Below are 22,466 nucleotides of genomic sequence, written 5' to 3'. Positions count from 1 at the left end.
TTCTCTCTACAAAAAGAGCCCCAAATGCTGTAGCCTTATCTCATAGTGGAGTTGATTCAGACCCCCGATTGCTTTGGTTGCCCTTTTTCTGCACCTTTTCCAGCTCTGCAATATACTTTTCTGAGATGCCAGCAAGAACCAATCTGTCTGCCACGGCTGACTGCACAGCGTCTTCAGCAAGGCCTTCCAGTCAGATATTGGAGGCCTCAAAAGTTACGCTTTGATGTTACCCTGCCGATTTGCAGAATGGGTTCCTTCCACCTCTGTGACACACCTTGGGAAGATGGTCCTGGAAAAAGTGTCTGTAAAATGGGGAAGAGAACCTCCTGGTACTTTTACAGTATACCTCTGCTGACTGGTGTGGGAGAGAATCTGTGGTGAACTAAATTGCTGGTTTGTACGGTACTATTTCCAGGAGTTACCATAGCAATGCCTACGTCTTTATGATCCATGTTTTACCTTGTGAGATGTACAAGCTTAAAGATGTTTGGGAGTCTTCTTTTTTTTAAAAGGAAAATTCAAACACCTACACATATTGTTGGTGTGTGTGTGTGTGTGTGTGTGTGTGTTGTTATCCATCCTTGGACTCTTTCCCAGTCTGTTACATATGCACCCTCGTTCCTTTGATTGCTATATACAATCTGTCTCCCTGACAGGAGCATGCACACATATGCTCACACTCCTACTCACACCCGTAGCGCTGCACAAATGGCAGTTTCAATTTTTGAAAGGTGTGTGTATATGCACATTTTGTCGCAATTTTCAAAACCCAAAGTCCAGAACGGGTGATGAAAATACCTTTACTGGAAAAGCACAAGGTACTTCTGATGAATCATAACATAAACATGGCATCCAGAAGGAGCGCCCTGCATAAAAAAATGGCAAGGAACTCCTGTGGGTTGCTTCATTACCAAGCCCACCTTTCCATTGCATGCAGCACATTTCAAGCCTTAGATGGCTTAGGAAATCCACTGTGCATTCGGAAATAAGATGAATGGAGGGAGCATAGGCTACTGCCTTCAGCCTGAAAAACCCTCTTTTCTGAGAACGTATCTGAGATTTTAATCCCTCCTCATCCAATAAAAGAAAGCAGCTTTGCAGAATTAAATATCCCCTCAGTTTTGTTGACACTACCCCACCCGCGCTGCAGGGCCTTGAGATAACCCTAGGTCTAGGGCACTGCAAAGGATGCAGAATGTTGGTTAGGCTGCCAACAGCTTCTGCTGCTGCTGTCTCTTGCAGGAGCAATTGGGGAGGACCTTCATGGGGGAAAGTACACCTGCCCACCGCTACACCCCAAGGAGCTGTTGGGAGAACTACTCTTCCTCCTGGAGAAGTTTAGTGATATGGTCCTCTTGCCCGGTTTCTCTGGCTACGAATAGAGTGGAGAATTTTGAGAGGCCATTTGCACACAGCTTTCTGTTTATCAGCTACGGACAGGAAAATAACTTTTGGTGCTTGTGGATCACCACCTTGTCTTTACTGACACAACATTGTGTTGGGGGATAAGACAGAAAGTAAGGGGCTACATATTACAAAGCATTTCTCTTAAAGAAAATAGAATGCTGAAACAACATGATCCCATGCAACTTTACTCCAAAGTGCCGTAAGTCCCACTATCTTCAGCAGAGTTTACTCCCAAGGAAGAGTGTACAGGATTCTAGGCTTATGGGCAAGTTACTAAGACAACAGTTGGTGAGACTTTTATCATCGGAAGATCTAAATAAAAGGGGCACCCAGCTAGAACAGTTTAATTTTAGGTGGTTTTACTACAAGAGCTTGGTAAAGTCCTTTGCAGCATCATAGGTCTTGTAGCCATTCAGGTTTAGGCCATTATTCTTCTACCAATCAGAACAAGGAAGTTCAGGAAGTTGAATTCTGCAAATTGATGGGCTTGATGCCATTACTGGTGTAAATGTAAAAGTGGCTGTAGTGGGGTTTTGAGATGTCTGTGCATGCATTGCATTTTGAGCAGCGACAAGCTGCAAGAGTAGTCTTGCTATCCAGACAGTATTAATCAGCCACATCTCATCAAGGTAACTGAATAGAAATAAATAAATTAGCACCTAAATGCAATGGGAAGAAAAAGCAACAGCTGTTGCCATACCCTTACAGCAAAAGGTGCAGTCCTGAGACTGCTTATTTACATAACAGCCAAAAGGTTCAATCTCCTAAAGAATCCATCTTCATCATGCTCTGTGGGGAGTGCCTGTTCTGTTCTATCAAATTTTATTCATAGAAATTGGGGGTCTTTTTACACTATCCTGCTTGTACCTGAATCTCTCATGTCTGTCTGAGTTACTGCATGGAGAGCAGTATCAGGTGCCTGCATTTCAGGGCTCTGTGGGAGCTGTTTTGAAGCTTCGGTTGAAGTGAAGAAGACCTTGCAGTGCTGTCAAATTTCACAGCAGTCTTCCATTTGCTTCATAAATGTTTTCTGTGCTATTCTTCCTGCTCCAGTTGTCTTTAATTGATCCAGTGCACCCAATCCTGGGTTCATGCCCAGGATTCAGTCATGTGAACTGGCTGTGTATCCAAGCAGCGCACATGACGAAGTACTTTGTAAAACTCTGCTCCTATATGCACTGATTTGTGTGCGCAGCATACACCCACATTTTTACTGAGCCACTGCTGAATATATTTGTGCAGCATTGGATGCTTCCATGGTGGCATAGCAACATTTGGAGTTTGCATAGGAAAAATTGGTATCCAGGCCTACAAGGAACAAACTGGTGTGGTATTATGCACACACACACACACACACACACACACACAGAGAGAGAGAGAGAGAGAGAGAGAGAGAGAGAGAGCACGCGCACTACTTTACACTCTACCCATGTGTCAGTGTAATCCCAAGATGGTGAATCAGTAATATGGTTGCTAACCTCTGGAAGGATCTGGGATCACCCTAACTAATTTTGGAGTGTTTGTACCTCTTTTGCTAGATAAGAGCCAGGAATGGTGTCTTTTTCTGTTCCTGTCCAGCTTTCCATTATCATGTTGTTGTTTATTTCATTTGCTCTGTGGATACATGTGTTGCACATTCATGCATACTGAGCAGGGGGAGAGGCGGAGAAGTGATATGTGTGTGTGTGGCCACATATGCATTCCTGCACAGTTGCATTATTTTTATTTATTCTGTCTCCCTGGTGCAATACAATGACAAAGTTGCAATACAATGACAATATTAAAGTACCAAGAATAAAACAATTAAAACACAGAAAGTGCACAACGTTACAATTCATTTGAAAACAACAGATTAACCTCTTATTTATCTTTATGCAAAAACTTAGATCCCAGTTCTCCCTCTCCAACATGGAGTCTTCCAAAGCAGCTTACATAAGTGAGGCAGTCAATAATCACTGCCTTTAAATATTAGAACCAGAAATTCAGCAAGTGGATCTCCTGATAGATGTGCTGCATTGTACATTGGACTGTTTCCCAGCTATCATCTAGAGTTTCTACCCCTTCCATCCCAATTCTCTACTCTATCCAGTTGTTGTTGTTTTGTTTTTTGTTTTTAAAAATCAAACTTTTAAGTATACAGTATCTGCGGAATGGCAGATATGCCAGCTTGATAATTTATAACAGCAGGTTCCCTATCCTCCTACACGCCCCCACCTTTCTCTTTGCTTTTATGTCTTCATTCATCAATATGGCCTTTGATGAAATCTTTAACAAGAGAGTGACCATCAACTGGCAGTGGGAGGCACAACTAGCCTGAAATTAACCAGTTTTTTTTAAAAAAAATAAAGGCACCTACACTGTTGTTGAGCACAATGTGAAATTTGATTTTCTGGGAACTGGCTCAGATTTCAAGGGTGAGTTATTTGATTGGAAATTATCAAGCAGTTTCATTTCAGTTATATATACAGGAACTTTGTTTTGTCTGGAAGAAATAGCGTCACTTCACCAGCAGTACATTATTCTAACAAATGGAATAACATCATCCCTAAGAAAACAAACACACTGAGCTGTTTCCTTAATTGCTAGTTATTTGTTCTGATTATTTTGCATTTCAAAGTGTATAAAATCCACATCCTTTTATGTGCAGCTAATGTCTGTGGAAGTGAATTACAGTGTTGACGGTTATTAGGCAAGGTATTTCCTTGTGAAGGGGGGGGGGCTGGAGCAGATTTCACCTCCTGGAAGGGCTCTGTGTGATGTCTGTTCAAACCAGCTGCAGTAATAACCCCTTCTTCTCCTGCTAGAACATCCACCTGGTGGCCAAGTGGCTGAGTTCCTTGGAGAAGAAGCTAGAGCAGCACAGTGAAGGCAGTCACCCTGCATTTCGTGTCTTCATTAGTGCAGAGCCTGCGGCTTCACCTGAAGGCCACATCATACCACAGGGCATCCTTGAGAACTCCATCAAAATCACCAACGAGCCCCCAACAGGAATGCATGCCAACCTCCACAAGGCTCTGGACAACTTCAACCAGGTATTGGCCCACCATTTCAGGGAGAATCTCTGTGTTCTGCCACAACAGCCAGGAAGGAGATCAGCCTAGCAATTAGCCAATGCACCCAGTGTGGCCTGCACAGTTGTGCACTGGACTGGGAATGGCTTTACAGAGACTCACTGAGACTCAACCACTGTGTTGTTCTGCTGTGTGTGTCCTTGAGCGTTGCTAATTGGAGCCGGTGTCTGTGTGAACTGGGGAAATTGCTAGTGTACTTTCGCAGTCTCCTTAAAGCTTTTCCTGTACATACTTAGGCATTTCCTTGCATCCCTTAAAATGGTCACTTTGTGCTCGCCACACCATTACTGTGATGCTTTCCCATTGGCAGGGAGACCAGCAAGAACCCTCTGTGCAAGGCTGCTATGCCTTGATTGGCCATCCTGAGAAGGAGGACATGGGAGGGAGTGGGTCCCCTTGCCCATAGGTGTAAGCCAGCACTACCTAGGATGCATGATCTGGGGCTTCACTCCCTTGGTGGAAAGATGTGTGTTGCAGAACTCTGATGATGGGCCTTGCCATTCCATTGCAGTATTCTCCTGGGTAAGAGCTGGAATCTCTGGGCAGGCGCAGTTGGGTGAGGACCAATGCTGGAACTCTGGCTTATTTTGTTTTCATTTACTTTCATTCATAATCCCAAGATCAGGAGAGAGGAAGGGGTGGAACTTTCAAGATTTCCTCATTCCCATCCTGCCTCTGCAAATCAGATAGTAATTAATGTTCTCGAAATGGCTGGATTCTTACAAAATGTATCTTATCCTCCAAATCCTGCTGTACGTGGGAGCAGTGGCTTCACACCTCATTTGGCTGCTATGAGCTGCTGTTAGAACTAATGCAAGGAGCAGAGTCTCACAAAGAGCTTATTATTGTATCAATTTTATATAAAGACTGTGGTTTGGTATTGCATCAGCATCATGTTGCTGTTTTGGGTTTGCAGCTAGAGAGACATGTGCAGTCAAGTAAGGACAGGGTGCATTTGTCTTAGAGCTGCCTTTCCCTCCCTTTTGCATCCTGACGCTTGGAAAATTTGGGGAAAGAAGTCGATTCCTGCTTCTCTCACTTAGTTACACATTTAAACCTATGTGTCAAGAGGCCATGGATGCTGGCTGGCCCACCTGCTCTCTATTGTCCTGCAATTTGTCATAATGAGCCCAGGTGCACTGGCCATACCTCCAAGCTGCGGGCGTATTCTTTCTCTTTAATTCATGGGGTTAGTTTGAAGATGGCAGTATTGTTGGGCTGAAGGTCAAATACAGAGGAGCCCTTTCTGTTGTTGGATGATTGATTCCATTGAAAGCGTGGTGACCAGATGTAGTAAACAGTAAAAGAATATGCCCTCTGCAGTCATCCAGACTGCAGCACACTATAAGGCAAAGTACAGAAATGGCTAAGATCTGCCACATCTGAAATGCTTATAACAGGAAAAGATGGGACAAGTGGGATTGTGCTTGCTTATTCTACATAAGTTCTGGAAGCAAGCTTAAATATTTATTTATGTTTGGGATATTTTTAGTTGTGGTTCTCATCAGATGTAAAGCACTTTGAAAAAATCAAAATGTTATTTACTTGGCCTGATAATAATACCGTATTGGCCCGAATATAAGCCACACCCAAATAGAAGCCGCACCTTTAAAATTCAGGGGTTGGGGGGGTGGGGTGGAGAAAAAAAGACAATACCTGAATGTAAGCCGTTCCCTGAAAATTCCACAGGCACTCACACCTATTCTGTTTTACCATATGTCTGTTTCAGCAGTGATATCATAAAAGCCAGTTTTTGTAAGGTCACGAATTTAAGCCGCGCTTTAACTTTTCACGGTCAGAATTTGGTAAAAAAGTGAGGCTTATATTCAGGCCAATACCGTATCCCTCTCAAAGTAGAAAAAATTAATTGGATTACAAATAGGCTATGTCCTAAAAAAATAGAATCCATTAAAATGGATTAATGAAGAGGTATAGTTCTGGTAAGTCTAGGAAGTCAACTCTGTCCCTCTTATAACCTCTCACACAAATAAATCTAACATAATTGGGGGGGGGGGTACTTGGATAACCCAAGTCCAATGCTCCAGTGTGTATTTGTGTTTGGTAAATCTGCAGTTCATGAGACCCTTGCTGAGGACCTAGCGTGGTGCTTACCAAGAAAACACCTATTTCTCTCCCCCCCCCCCACTTTTGCCTTGCAGGACACCCTGGAGATGTGTGCCCGTGAGAATGAATTTAAGAGCATCCTTTTTTCCCTCTGCTACTTTCATGCTGTGGTAGCTGAAAGACGCAAGTTTGGGCCGCAGGGCTGGAATCGTTCATACCCCTTTAACACTGGGGACTTGACCATTTCAGTCAACGTTCTGTACAATTACTTGGAGGCTAGTTCAAAGGTGAGCGGCGTCATATCTTTCATACATTAAATCATGAAACCTGTTCTTGGGTCTTTAATAGATTTATCAGTGGCTTTTTTTGGTTTTGGGGACTAATCTACTACTGTAGCTCCAAGCAAAGGGCACATCTTTCACTTTACAATCCCCATTCCAATGAACTTTTGTTTCTGGCCTGTGTGTGTCTCCACCATGGCATTTCTGAGAAAATATTTGGAAGTGTTTGGCTGCCAAGATAAATGTGTTCAGTCTAGGGAACCGGGAAAATCCTTGTTTTAAGTAGCAATCCTCCCACCCTTTCTCCCTTTCCCTCACCATACATATACACATATACACACAGTCTGTTCTGCAGTCTGGGCTTCTCTGAGCGACTCTCTTGTGTACAGCATGGAGCGGTTTTAACTGCTGTGTTACATTAAGTTTGTTAGAAAAAATGTAACTAGTGACATGAAAGCATTTCCTGAGACTTAAGGTTTAAAAGGGTGCATGGTGACTGCGCTCCTAGGAAGCAGCACCTCCTGCAACCTGTAGCCTGTGATTAGTCAAAATGGTTGCATGCTGCCTCTGGGATGGTGCTTTTAATTACCAGGTGCTGGGGAACAACAGCAGTTGCCTTCCTGTGGGAAACAGGACTAGGTTGGCCTTTGGTCTGATCTGGTGCCTATTGTTGTTTAGGTTCCCTATGACGATTTGCGATACCTCTTTGGAGAGATCATGTATGGAGGACACATCACAGATGACTGGGACAGACGTCTCTGCAAGACCTACTTGGAAGAGTTCATCAAGCCTGAAATGTTGGAGGGAGAATTCTTGCTGGCCCCAGGATTTCCCCTCCCAGGGAACATGGATTACAACAGCTATCACCAGGTATCCCTGCTGAACACTATTTATTTGTTTATTTTTCTGGTGGGTGGTTCTTTTTCAGCCAATTGTTCACAATCTCTCCCAAAGAGCCCACTCTAATGATAAAGGTGACAGTGCACCTTGTACTCTTTCAGTTCATGCATTAATAGAAATTATTATTTTGCCGACCACAGCAGACCTGATGGAAAGCTGCACCTGTTTGCTCCAAAGCATTTCTGAGGCTGCAATCCTAACCCTGTACACACTTACTTGGGAATCAGTCCTGCCGAACTTAGTGGAGCTTATTTCAGAGGGAAGAAGTAGAGGATAGCACCGTGACACACTTTGACAGTGCTGTTCATTATATTATTAATACTTTTGTTTATATAGTGCTTCCTTCAGTATGCTCAGGGACACTTTTTATCTTAAGGTTTTATGAGAAAACCTCTGGATCTTCAAGGGCTGTTTAAGCTTCTGTTGGGCAGGGAGGGGGAGGTGCTAGCAACAGGATATGAAGAGCAAGTCTTGTTTTATTTTAGAAGAAAACAAGTGAACTTGTGAGCACTTGTTGACAGTGGTGCTCCCAAGCTTGAGGTAGCCCAGGGCAAGATGTGCACCAGAAGTTCCTCTGACTGCTCTGCCACCCTGCTTTCTCTTCTCCATGTGCTGCCCTGGTTGCTCATTTCCCCACCTACCCTTCCGCACCCACCCTGGAATAGAAGAAAGAGATGCCCTTTTCTTCCTTTCTCCCCCTCAAAACGAAGGAAAGAAAAAAGCAACCCATTCTAGCTGTGACACCTAATGCCTAGTCAGTCCTTTTCCACCCATCACTTAACAGGGGGTATGAAGGGGTCGGTTTGCTCTCTAGCGTATTCAAATACACCCCTGTGTAAAAAGTTTTTTTTTTTCAAAAGGAAGCAAAAGTTGTTGCAGTGACAGGTGCATTTTGAGGCTCTTGTTTTCTGCCCCAAAGTTCAGGGCTAACAGTGCCACTGTTCATTATCCATTTCCTAAAGATAAAAGTAAAGGGACCCCTGACCATTAGGTCCAGTCGTGACCGACTCTGGGGTTGCAGCGCTCATCTCGCTTTATTGGCTGAGGGAGCCAGCATAGAGCTTCCAGGTCATGTGGCCAGCATGATTAAGCAAACCAGAGCAGCACACGGAAATGCTGTTTACCTTCCCGCTGGAGCGGTACCTATTTATCTACTTGCACTTTGATGTGCTTTCGAACTGCTAGGTTGGCAGGAGCAGGGACTGAGCAATGGGAGAAGAAGAAGAAGAAGAGTTTGGATTTGATATCCCGCCTTTCACTCCCCTTCAGGAGTCTCAAAGCGGCTAACAATCTCCTTTCCCTTCCTCCCCCACAACAAACACTCTGTGAGGTGAGTGGGGCTGAGAGACTTCACCCCATTGCGGGGATTCGAACCGCCGACCTTCTGATCAGCAAGTCCTAGGCTCTGTGGTTTAACCCACAGCGCCACCCGCGTCCCATCCATTTCCTAGCTATAAGCTAAAACTGTTGCATCCAAAGGGCACACCAAACCAAGTTAAGAATTGGCTTCTTATTGGAAATTTGTAGCAAGGTTTGGGTATAACAGCTGCAAAACTTGGTTGGTCTGAGGCTGGTCTGATTTTTATGCAGCGTACCTGCAGCTCTAATGTTGGCTTCCTAATGGCCCACTAGCACAAATGAATCAGAGGCATGTGTCCTGTTAGTAGTATTGTGTGAGATGCCTGAAACCCTGCTGATAATCCTGATGTGATTTTGCTGCCCAGTATATAGACAGTACGTTGCCTGCTGAGTCTCCGTACCTTTATGGCCTCCACCCCAATGCAGAAATTGGATTCTTGACCCAAACCTCAGAAAAGCTCTTCCGCACTGTTTTGGAGCTGCAGCCCCGGGACACCAGCCTTGGAGAAGGTTCAGGGGCCACCCGGGAAGAGAAGGTGAGTCAACAGCAGATAGACAGTGCTTGATTTAGTTTCAGCCTGAATCCTGTTCAGTTTATGGGCAGTTCATACAGCCCAGTTAGCTTTTGCTAGGCAGTAGGAACTGCCGTTATTGATTCCAAGGGAGGTCCTGGAACTGTACAGTTCCAGTACAATATCCACAGTGTTGTGGGCACTGTAGAAATAAATGGCTTATGACCTCTGCTGTCATTCAAAATTAATAATGGTGGACATACACCATGGTTCTCATACAGAGGGACCAATACAATCCATTACATGCCTAGATTTGACTTCCTCCTAGAGATTTAAGAGGGAGAGCATCCAGACAGTGGCGCCTCCCCTTTCTAGTTCGTAGTCGCAGTGTGCAACCCAGGAGGATGTCTTGGAAAAATCAGGCAGCTGCCATACAGATTGCAGAACTCTCTTTGGGTGATATGGATTCACATCCCCACTTGGCCATGAAGCTCACAAGGTGATCTTGGGCCAGTCACTGCCTTTCAGCCTCACCTTCAGCCTCACAGGGTTTTGTGTGAAAAAGAGAGCGAATTTATGATATCTGGGTTTGAGGACTGAAGAAAATATTGGTTTATAGAAAGTGGAATTGTTGGGTGTTGTTTTGGTGTGGATGTTCTTTTCTATATATAGCGGACAGACAAAGAATCAGAAGGTTTTTTTCCAATTTTATTTTTTACTACTTTCATTCCCCCTTTTTTTCTTTCATTTTCCCCTTCCTCCCCCCCTTTTTGGTTTGAGTTTTTATTTAGATTAGTTTATTAGATATTTGATATTAACCTTTGTATATTTTCTTTCAAACTTTAATAAAATTTATTGGGGGGGGACCTACATTACAGGGTTGTTGTGGGGATTAAATGAGGAGGAAGGGGAAAACCACCTGTTCCACCTTGAGCCCCATGGAGAAAAAGGTGGGATTTAAATACAAATAATAATAATAATAATAATAATAATAATAATAATAATAATAGATGATGGGTATAGAAGAGCTGGAATATCCTAGATTAAGATCAACAAGGGAGATTTGGAGTGTGCAGTTGACTACTCTTTTTTTCAATAAACTCTGATGCCTTCTTTACATAGTTTAAATCTGTAGCAGACTTCTTAGTAACAATAAAAACAAAAATACCTATTTCCTCATGTTCTCTTAAGGGAAACATTTACTTCATTAAAACTCCAGTACATGCCTATAAGGTACAGGAAGTTCAATATTAAAATGTTGGTTTATGAACACTTTTTTTTCTGGCTGCAATTCATAGACAGTTGAAGATCAGCCCCATTATTTCCTCCTCTTTACACTCAGAGGCTAAGATTAAAATGGTTAATCCCAATCTTGGGTTAATTAATTTTTGCATTTGTTGCTGCCAAGGCTGATCATCGTCTTGGCTTTCAAGTTCCTGTACACGTGGCTTCTTTTTCTAGGACCACGGCCAGAACAAGACACATGGTCTGGGCTTTTTGGTTAACTACTCAAGCGAATGCCTCACTCCGAGTGAAATAAGATCAAGTGTTCTGACATATTAAAAGGAAGAATGTGAATTGGCTGGCAGATTCCCTGCAATCCAGGCTTCATTTTTGTGTCTGTGATTTTATGGGTTATTGCAGGTAGGATACACACTTAACGTCATGGAGCAGAGAGACCTGAACCCATGGAAACAATTTCACCCTTGGGGAGGTGCAGCCCCACCCTCCACAATAAATGCCAGTGGTCTTGTTGCAATTACCTTTTTCTTCCCTTGGAATTTCTCTGCTGTTTCACCAGGAGAAGGGCCTCCAAATTTGAAATTCATTTTAAGTAAAATGTGGCAACAGTTAGGGGTGTGCTCAGCCTTCCTAAGAAATTTTCCCAGGCTTAGAGAAACTCTTCTGGCTTCCCTCTAAATGATTTTGCCTTTTATGGCTGAAGGAAGAGCCCCGACTGTTACTTCATATTTTGCTTAAATGCTGGTGATAATTCTATTCGCCAGCTTACAGCAAAGGGAATCCTTGGAGTGTGCCAACTTACCTGCTGACCAAGATCTTTCTGGTGTTAAGTTCTCCTCTTTTACTGCCCAGGAATCTTAACCCTCCTCCAGTTGTGGATGGAAATCTACCAGGGAAAATGTCTGCAGAGCAAGTTACTTTTAATTTTGGTGCAGAAAGGAAACTACTATCCCTTCTGGTATACATGGACACCCTCTGAATCTGGCAGGAGTAAAGCTTCTGATAGAATTGCTGGTTTGTGGCCAATAGATCAGATTGATTGGCAGGTGACAGAGAAGACAAGGGAATACAATATAATGCTTTGAAGAAAGGACCGAAGGTCATTCTATACATTTTAAATGATTTAGTGGCTTAAATGTATTAATATCCGCCGTCTCATGAGATGATGTTCCAAACTCTGGCGACCATGCTGCTGAGCTGAGCTGCAGGGAGACCTTGGGAGCTGACAGACTTTTCTTGTCTTGTTTACAATGTGCTGAGATAGTTCACCTTAAAATTCCATTTAAAATAATCTCCTGCATTTGTCAATAATACATGAATAAAATTGCTCATAAACGGTGCAATACAGTATGCTCCACTGTTTGATTTTTACTTTTATAGCTTCATCCATCTCACTGAACCAGCCCAACCTCAGAATGAGGCACACGGGAAAATGGGAAGAAGGGGGGGGGGAGAAAGAAAGAAAAGGAGAGGAGAAGAGTGAGCTCCTGCATAATATGTGGCCATTTCTAAATCATCTCTGTAAAAAGAGCCACTTTGAATGCTTGTAGGTATTTAGAATGTAATAGCCCATTTGGATGGGTTGATTTAGAGGAGCCAGGTTCATGTCGGCTCAGCTTTATCTTCAGCAGGTGCAGGTTAACTTTCACAAGGCAGCAATGAATAGTTGATTATCTTCCCTGACTTCTGCAAGCAGTGGAGGCTGGTCCAGTAGGGAGAATGGGACACTGCCTCACCAACTTCTGCCCTGAGCCATCCCCCACTGTCCTGCCTTCTTAATTACAGTGGTACCTCTGGATGTGAATGGGATCTGTTCCAGAGCCCCGTTTGCATCCTGAGTAGAGTGTAACCAGCGTCTGCGCGTGCGCGGGTCATGATTCGCCACTACTGTGCATGCGTGTGATGTCATTTTGAGCATCTGCACATGCACGAGCGGCGAAACCCAGAAGTAACACACTCCATTACTTCCAGGTTGCCCCGGAGCGTAACCTGAAAACGCTCAATCTGAAGCACATTTAACCTGAGGTATGACTGTACATCAGTCCAGCGCATAGGACTGCCCGTCACCTTCTTCTTCCTTAGTCTCAGTGTGGCCCTTACAGAACTCAGCAAGGAGGAAGGAGGAGACAAAACTTGAATTAGTTGTCTCTGGCTGCCAGTGACTCTGGGTCAACCGCTGTTGGTCCACCTGCCTTTCACCTTACCTATCCCAATGGGCCCCATCTACCACTTTCTGCAATAAAATTTCAGTAACCCTCCTTTTGGTATGCAGGTGAAGGCGCTGCTGGATGATATCCTGGAGAAGCTAACTGATGAGTTTAACATTCCTGAGCTGATGGCCAAGGTGGAAGAGAGGACCCCATACATTGTTGTTGCATTCCAGGAATGTGAGCGTATGAACCTCCTTACTAGTGAAATCAGGAGGTCACTGCGAGAACTTGACCTGGGGCTCAAGGTAGAGGCTCTTTGTTGTGTAACATTGAGTGTGAAAATGGGCGAGTGACCCAGTTATATGTTGCAGCCCTCCAGTCTGGGATGAGTATCCTATGTAACTAAATTCTACGTCCTGAAAGGGAACTTTGTATACAAGGATGCATAAACCGCAAAAAGTAGGCAAATAAGTTGTAACATCAGTGGGTAATATCAGATGCTGGTCATACATAAGTTAGTACTTAAGTCCATTAATTTCAATAGGTCTACTCTGAGGTATGACTTAGTTGGGTACCACCCACAATTGTTAAAAAGATACCAAATGATAAGGTACTGCTAGTGGAACTAAATGATGGACAAGCTCAGAATATAAAACGTAACATGTAATATAAACAATATAAACTCCAAGAAGTTAGCAGCTAGTAATTTGGCTGCTGATTTCCAGGGGGTAATATGTGAAATTAATCTCTCTTGTTTTTTGGCCCTCAGTGTTGTAATGATAGTTGAATTCCCCTGTGACTCTCTGTAAACTTAAATACATTTTAATGTACTTTATTATTATAAATCATTTTGGGATACCTGCGGATGTGCCAAGCAATATATAAATATTAGGAACTCACACACAGGGCCCTATTGTCTCCCTTCGCTTCCTCCGTAGGCTGATGTGTAGCTTATACTTCAGCCCTGCTGTCTCCTTGGCCCTCTTTTCTTCAGCTCTGTGAACTTGAATGCTGCTGGCTGCCATCTTCCATACTGCATCTCACACCCTTTTGATAGCAAGGAGGGTTTCAATAGCAGTTTGCACAAGAGTAGGGGCCCATGGGGGCCGCTTCACAACTCCACTGTTTGTTCATTCATTTGACTCTTAGGTAGGTGTGCAAAGTAAGATGGAAATTGGGCACACCTTGGTTTCGTCTGTCCCTGTTTTTCAAATCACTCCCCACTTTTGCCTCATTTAGCTACTTTGTCTCTTGACCACCCTCCTGCCCGGCACTCCTCTTTACCTTATAGCATACATTATCTCCTGAGCACCCTGAAGTGCCTTCAGAGCCCCACTTTGCCACAGTCCCCTGTCTCCAACCCTCTACCACCTGCCCTCCCTTCAGGTTCCTCTTCCATTCTGCCCTCTCCTTCCTTCCTGCCTTCTTTCTTATGTGCTTCTTGCCCCTTACCTTAAAATTATATGTACATACCAGGATTAGCAAGGGAAGAAATAATGTTAAAACATTTCTAGTAGTTTAACACACCTTTTTATTTTCTTTAAAAAGAAAAAAAAAGATTTAATAAGAGAGATATGAATACGTTTCTAGATTTTACTCTTCAAAAATGCTGGTCGTCCTGTCTCTACCAACGTTGTTTGCAGGTTGAACATGACAGTTTCTGATCTCCTGAAAACCATTTTAAACAAGACATCAGGACAGATAAACATGTTGCTTTGACATATTTGCTGCATTTCTGCCTGAGACCAATGCCTTTCCCCCTCTCTCATACATTTTTAAAAGGGTGAATTAACCATGACCAGTGATATGGAGAACTTACAGAATGCCATCTTCTTAGACACAGTACCTGAATCATGGACCAAGAGGGCTTATCCTTCCATGGCTGGTTTAGGCAGCTGGTTTGCTGACCTTCTCAACCGCATCAAGGAGCTGGAGACCTGGACTGGGGACTTCCTGCTACCATCTGTGGTGTGGTTGGCAGGATTCTTCAACCCACAGTCTTTCCTGACAGCCATCATGCAGTCCATGGCCAGAAAGAATGAGTGGCCTCTAGACAAAATGACCCTGCAGTGTGATGTGACCAAGAGGAACCGTGAGGAGTTCAGCAGCCCCCCACGGGAAGGTGCATATGTTCATGGCTTATTTATGGAAGGTGCGCGCTGGGATATGCAGGTAAATATGAGCATTGGGATTTTGTTGCTACACTAAGGGAATGGACCGTTTTAACAATCATGTACGATATCATATAAAAATAACTTTAATTAAAATGTGTGGAATATTTTCTATTGAAGCCTGAAATCTGAAGTAGGGGCTGGTCAATATTTCTAGTGGTGGGAGGAGGAGGAGGAGGAGGAGAAGGAGGAAAGTGATGGGATGGGTGGGTAGTTGAGAATGGACTTTAGTGCCTGCCAGGCTGAGCAGAACTTTGGTGGATTTTGATTTTCATGCTCCTATTTTTGTGTTTGCTGAGGGAGAACCTTTTGTCAACCAGCCGGCGTGATGTAGCGGATAGAGGGTTGGACTTGGACCTAGGAGACCTGGGTTGAAATCCTTGCTTGGCCATGAAGTTCACTGGGTGACCTTGGGCCAGTCACTGCCTCTCAGCTGAACCTACCTCACAGAGTTGTTGTGGGGATTAAAAGAGGAGGGGGAGAACCACATCTATGCCATCTTGAGCTCCTTAGGTAAAAAAGGTGGGATTTTAAATGTAATGAATACAGTGGTACCTCGGGTTAAGAACTTAATTCGTTCTGGAGGTCCATTCTTAACCTGAAACTGTTCTTAACCTGAGGTACCACTTTAGCTAATAGGGCCTCCCGCTGCCGCCGTGCGATTTCTGTTCTCATCCTGAAGCAAAGTTCTTAACCCGAGGTACTATTTCTGGGTTAGCGAAGTCTGTAACCTGAAGTGTCTGTAACCCGAGGTACCACTGTAAAAAAGTATAAATAAACAAATGGCATGGATGTTGAAACCGTTCTCTGATTTTGACAGCCAGCATAAGATTAGACAGAACTGTGCAAAAGTCAGTGAAAGCTGGGTATTAAGGCTCTAGGGACCTAAATTGGGAGGAGGCAGTTAAAATGGCATGCTGAAAAATGGAGGTGCTTTAAGACGCCAACAACCATGCAATCCAAAGGATGGCTTTGGCTCCAATTGATACATTCTCACTATTTTTATCCCCCCCCCACTCCACCCCATTTTTGCCTGCCTGTTCCAAATTCTTTGAAAACCAGGGACTTTGAAGCAAAATAAGCAAAATTAGTTTGCATAATTTGCTGATATCAGAATTTGCATTTCTGTGGTGCATGATTTGTGCTACAACTTGTGCAGAATCGGGATTCCTCTCCCACCCACCTTTTTTGTTTTTCCCCCTGCACAGAGCATACACAGTCTTATTTTTAAAGACCCTGCCAAAAGGAGCAGCTGGTGCTGTCAGCCTTGGAGCTAAAAGGTTTATTGGCTCATGTCCCATAACTTATGCATCCAAATCAATGGCTTTCTTTGATTCCCTAGACTTAGCTGTTTGAAAGCACCAGAGGTCAGAGCCTTATCACTGGTATGTTTACAGACCCTCCTTGAGCCCTTGCAGGGTATGAGCTGAGGCTGAGGGGCCAGGGAAGCTGTGGGGCTTTCAAGGAAGCATCAGCATATGGGGTGTGGGTGTGTAAACTGGACCTGGAGTGATTTGCACTGGTTGTGGCTGTCATCTACCTCTGTTTTTCTATTGAAAGGTTAAAACATCAGGAGGAACCCACCTGGTGGTGGATCCTTTGTTCTGCTCTATTATGAACAGGAGGTAACCATAAACTGATAGACTTTGTAGAATACGAGAAGTCAGGCCAAAGACCAGTCTCCCTCAGGATGGCTTCTTCAGACTGTCTTGCTTGTTGTTAGCTGTGTGTGTGGTGTTTATCCTTTTCTTGGTGCTCTGGCAGAAATCTGGCAGATTTCTCTGCTTTTTTGTACGCTAAATCTGTTTTTAGTTCATTGCTCATTTTTTTTAATGCTTTAAGTAGTTGTTTTTAACTGTTTTCATCAATAATGTTGCTGTTTTATTCTCTTTGTAAACAACTCTGTGGGTTTTGCCCCAATACATACATACATACATACATACATACATACATACATATACACATACACACATATAGACTTTTTCCAAGAAGGCATAGTTGGTATCTGTTGAGTACACTGCTGATTCTCAGGCTAAATAAATAAAACAACAGAAGTGAAACCCTAACCTGGAGAGGATATACTGAGGTGTATTTTGTACAAGTTACTCATAGTATATGCTCAGCAGCAGCAGCACAGTACTTTTCAGAATTCTTTATTTCTTCATTTTTTTTACAAAAAAGTAAAAAACACCTCATCATAGCAAACAGTGAAACTTAACAAACCTGCGTTGCAATGTGTGAAACATTCTTATCAAATGTAATCAAGCAGATCAGAAAATAAAAAATCACTTTCTCATATCTATACAACCCCCTCCCCCCACCCAGCAATCACAGAATGGCTAACTTGGGGTCATCAGCGCAGCAGTTATGGCAGCATGATATGGGGGCTTAACTGGAATTTCAAATAAGAGTTTCAATAGCTATTTCTTAATGCATTTTCTAGAAGTATTCCTTTCTCTGCTGCAAAACACTAAGCAGTAATAATGATATTCTGTCTCTGTGCCCGAACATGTCTTTTTAAATAGAGGTTGGAGGAGGGAGGAGGTTGGGGAAGGCAGGCAGGGACATTTCTGTGTTGAAATGGACCCATTGATTCTGCATTCAATAGCTCTGTTAGCTATGTGCGTATTCTTGTGGGGACAAATGCAGGTGACAGTGTAAAGAATTATTAACTCTGCTGTGCGCATTCACTCTTTCTGGGCTGCATATTCACTAGAAATTAATCCTTTGGTAAGAACCATGAAGCTCTGAAGTTCAGGGTAATCGCTTTAGGGAGCTATTCCAATTTAGAAAAGAAATTTCCCTGTAAGGTGATGGCTGCAGCTAAAGGCAGCCGTTCTCCATCTGCCCTGTTCAGAGATGAATCTCCTATATTTATTTATGTATGCATTCATATTATTATGTGGGTGGCTTACGTTTATGAACCAATCTATATCAGCCTCCCACTTAACAAAAGAAAACCAGACAGGTTTTACAAGGTCCTGAATTCCCTGCTAGTATTCATTTCACCAAAGGCAGATAAATTATATGTATGGAAAATTTAGCCCCTTACGGAAGAAAAGGTTTCATTCCAGGAGTGGGGAACTCTGTGGCCCTCCAGATGTTGCTGCACTGTAACTCCCATCAGCCCCTCCCAGCTTGGCCAGGGATGCTGGGAGCGGAGGCCAGCAGCATCTGGAGAGTCAGTCGCAGGTTCCCCATACCTGCCTTATTCCCAGGCTATGGGAGGGGACAGCTGGGAAGGATTCAGTGTGTGTCTTTGACAGCTTCATTTGGGACTCTTCCCCCTTTTCACTTTACGTTCTGCTGGTTTCTCAGAGAGCAAGATTTCTGAGGAAAGCAATTCAGGGAAAGCCCCAGACACCAGGGTGGCTGTGTGCGCTACTTTACAGAGGGCAGTCCTGTATTTTAAAGGCTGTCCTGTCCAAGCCCAGTTTAGAGGAGGGAGAGCTGTGCTTTTAAAGTTGCCTATCACCAGCTAGTATGTGGCTCACAGAGCAAGCAAGCACACAGGTCCACTGGTCAAATTCCCCCACCCCAATAGTGGGCAGGATTCATCTAAAGAATCCCATTAGCACAACAAGGGCTTTTGCTCCTCTTCTGTGCCCCCCTGCTTTGGTAGGGGCAGTTGGCAGAACCCATAAAACAGCATGCAGAGGGAAGGGAGTAAGAATTGTTCCATCTGGCAAGCTGATATGCTTGCACAGGCAGAATGTTTGTAATAGCGAGATGTTGAATGCCACCCAGTGTTTCTATTTAAATTATTATTATAATTTCTAAATTTAAAACTCTACATATAAATTATCATATGCACATCTCTTTTTTTGGTGATGCATTTCCTCTCTTTTTTAGCAATGTGTAGATGGCCATCCTACCGGACAGTGAGGGTTGTAGCAATGGCATTTTAATGGGAGAGATCTTCCTGGTGGTTAAGGCCACTTCCAGCTTTGCCAAAGGCATAAATAATACACACGGATGCTACTTGAGTCAAAGGGTTGAAGAGCCTAAACAGTCTTGCTACATACACTAGAAACCTGCCTGCCTAAAGCCTGTGTTCAATGTATGTGTGCAACAAACATGGGTTTGCAAAAGTACGTATTGTGTGCTCTCGTAAGCTAAGTAAATATACAATCACAGGCATAGGCTTGCTGGTATGTGATGTGTGCTGTGGTTTTAAGAAGCAGACAGGAATGGGAGTAGGCAGGTTGAGTCAAGCTAATCCTCAGAGTTCTTCTAAAGATAACATTTATGTGATGCCCCCTCACCACCAGCCCACCAAAGGAAGAGACGTGCTCAACAAGTGAATGCAACACTCTCAGAAGCCACATCCTTAGCATATGGTGGAACTACATATTATACATGTAATCCAGATGGCTGTTTCTTATAGGGAAAATCCCACCTCAGGAGGCAGAAGTGGTGTTTGCAAAGATAAGCCCAGAGGGGAGTTGGACATGGTTTTCTGCAATTATGATCCGAACAGTGACAAGTATGGGAGGGATTATGCACATCTCTGCCTCTCCCACTTACTTATTTCCCATTCCTAATCCCACCCCAAAGCTGCCTTTCTCTACCAAGTGTGGCCATGTTAGGACAGGTGTGTGTGTAATGTGCAGTTCTGTTCTTAAACACACACTTGTGCCCGCTTCCAATGTGCATTGTCACTGCAGGGTTCTTTCAAAGTACATTGCACTTACATTTTTGAGGGCTTCTTTCCACACATATCTTATGATCAGTGCACAGAAAAGGCCATCCGTTGGCAAAAACCTAGCTGGTGATGTTTCTAAGGTCATGAACCCCTGTGTTTTCACAAGCCAGCATTTGACTGGTTCAGATCCTCACCCATTGTTAAAACTCACTGGGTGGCACTGGGGCAGTCACAGTCTCTCAGCTCAACCCACCTTCCAAGGTTGTTGTGAGGATAAAATGGGGGGAAACTCCTCATATACTTCCCTAAGCTTCTAGGAGAAGGAACAGGATATATATATGAGATATAATTTTTTAAGATGCATTGCATTCCTGTCCTATCATAATTTTATAGTTTTCTATTCTTCTTTGTTGCTTTACTGCTTTGCATTGCTGTTTAGATTTTTTTCCCTTATTGCCTTGGTGTAAGTTTTAATGATCAGTTTTATAATCTCTTTTGTTAACCGCTTAGGAAGTCTTTTTTGATGAAAGGCAGCATTGAAATGCTTTAAATAGAATAAGCATAGCTGTGCCAGGTTTTCCCCAAGAATTATTTTGGTGCTGATTATCTCAGCAGAGAGAGAGAGAGAGAGAGAGAGAGAGAGAGAGAGAGAGAGAGAAGGTGTGTGTGCAGGTGTACATCTCCACCAATCTGTAAACCAAATTATATCCCTAAGCAGTGAAAATGGTTGTATCCAAGTCAAAGCTTCTTTTGATCAACAGGGACATAAGCATGCAAATAAAAACATTAATTAATGCTGTGGAATGCTCTAAGAGAGATTGAAAACTTTGTCAATCTAAAAGTAGATGGGGGCATATTTCGTGGGAGGAATTCTTCCCTTTGTTTCTTTCATCCAGACAAGTGCCTGCTCAAAAAGATTTTTTTTAAAAAAACTAAATGTAACTGCAAGTTGAAATGTTGCAACACCAGCTCCCAGAAGTGTTGCTGTTGCAAGGATTATTTAATGTTTACTTGCTCCTTTGGAAATCTTAAGCTCTGCAGGCGCTATCTATTATCAGAATTACCTTAATATAAAAGTGTACATATTGTTTGTGTTGCAAAAGGATCAGGATTGCTTACCATTTGTATATGCCTCTTGGAATGCTAATGGTCTTCCTCAAGGTGAATAAACTGATCAGAAGATTGCATTTGATAGTAAGTTCTCATCACTATGCAGCACTAATGTGAGGATGTAAAGATAATGTGCAAAGTGCTTGTAGCTTTTCTGTGTTCTCTAAGGAAGGAGAGTCCCCTGGGATTGACCCTCCTGCTACCGAGGAGGCAAGACCAGCTTGTTGACTGACACCTCCTTGAGTGGAGCTTACCTTCTCCTTCCCCACCCTAGAGAGCAGTGGCAGCACAACATCTTCAGTCCTGTTTCCTCCTTCCCTCCTTTCCAACAGGGTGCATGGGAAAACGATGCCAATGGGCAATCTGCTTGCAGTGACTTCACAGCCACATTTTTCTGCACAGTGGGGCTGTGTAATAGGATGGCTATTTATTTTATAACCTGACCATTCTTCCCACCCCCTTGAACCATGGCAGGGCAAGTGGCAAGGAGGATCAATCAGTTAAGCTCCAAGCAGAGGACTTCTAGTCTTCTCTGCAGTAGCCTTTTCTCTGAGAAGTTAGGGAGCAAACCATTGATAATGGGTTATAGCAGATTATAGGAATGGCTGGAGACAGAGAAATGTTGGCCTGGCATTAATGGTACAAGAAAGGTGTGGCTGGTCAAATAAGCTCACATTTTCCTTTGCTATCCTTCACAGACAGGGTTGATTGCTGATGCCCGACTAAAGGACCTGACTCCATCAATGCCGATTATTTTCATTAAAGCCATCCCTGTCGACAAGCAAGATGTCCGCAACATGTACCCATGTCCTGTGTACAAAACCCGCCAACGGGGTCCAACCTACGTCTGGACTTTTAACCTGAAGACTAAAGAGAAACCATCCAAGTGGGTTTTAGCAGGGGTGGCACTGCTCCTGCAGATTTAGACTCTTAATTCACATTCTCTTCTGCTAGCAGACAATCATCAGAAAAGTCACCGTTTCTTAGTTGGATGTTTTTTAATAGCATGAAGGAATACCCAGTCCTGGTTCACACGTGAGTGCTCATCGTTCAAAGAGTGATATGTTGACATACATATGTATGTGTGAGTCATCTCAGTTCACAACTCAAGTTTAATCAATTTTTAAATTTGCCCTTCAAATTTACTGTGTGATTTATGTACAATAAAAATACAAGAACAAATTGATAGATGATTTATATTTTTTTTGAACATCCGGTAAACAGCAAAAAAACACGAACACCAACCTGCTTAGCATTAAAAGTTTTTAAAAGTAATAGGAAACTAAATAAAAAGTCTTTGCCCAGTGCTGAAGGGGAGACAACACAGGCAGCGGATGAGCATCCATTTGGAGAACTCCATGCAGACAGAGCATCATCAGTGAGAAGGTCTCTCTTAGCTGCCACCTGCTGTGCTTTATTTGGTGAGAGAGCGCCCCCGTCAGTGACTTCAGGAAATAGTCAGGATGTACTTGGTTAATAAGCCATGAAGGGTTATGAAGGTACTTTGAATTGTGGCTGGAAATAACACCCAACTTTTGTACCCCCTCTACCCGT

At 43.3% G+C, this 22,466-nt stretch overlaps 1 protein-coding gene across 4 annotated transcripts in view; it reads left to right on the top strand.

Annotated features, from left to right (window-relative positions):
• DNAH9 (dynein axonemal heavy chain 9) overlaps positions 1 to 22,094 on the top strand; it is a 183,189-nt gene extending 161,095 nt beyond the window's left edge. For all 4 annotated transcript variants that reach the window (XM_083487398.1, XM_083487399.1, XM_083487400.1 and 1 more), the window contains 7 exons: positions 4,212 to 4,439; positions 6,638 to 6,829; positions 7,502 to 7,693; positions 9,448 to 9,618; positions 13,109 to 13,291; positions 14,769 to 15,158; positions 21,611 to 22,094. In XM_083487398.1, coding sequence (XP_083343524.1) covers positions 4,212 to 4,439; positions 6,638 to 6,829; positions 7,502 to 7,693; positions 9,448 to 9,618; positions 13,109 to 13,291; positions 14,769 to 15,158; positions 21,611 to 21,838 — 1,584 coding nt within the window. In that variant the 3' untranslated portion in view covers positions 21,839 to 22,094. The remainder of the gene's footprint in view (positions 1 to 4,211; positions 4,440 to 6,637; positions 6,830 to 7,501; positions 7,694 to 9,447; positions 9,619 to 13,108; positions 13,292 to 14,768; positions 15,159 to 21,610) is intronic.
• Positions 22,095 to 22,466: the final 372 nt, after the last annotated feature.

Source organism: Podarcis liolepis (assembly GCF_965112155.1).
Source record: "Podarcis liolepis genome assembly, chromosome: 2".
In the NCBI taxonomy this organism is placed as follows: domain Eukaryota; kingdom Metazoa; phylum Chordata; class Lepidosauria; order Squamata; family Lacertidae; genus Podarcis; species Podarcis liolepis.
Note: the sequence above shows the minus strand (reverse complement) of the source record. Positions and strands in the feature narration are given on the sequence as shown.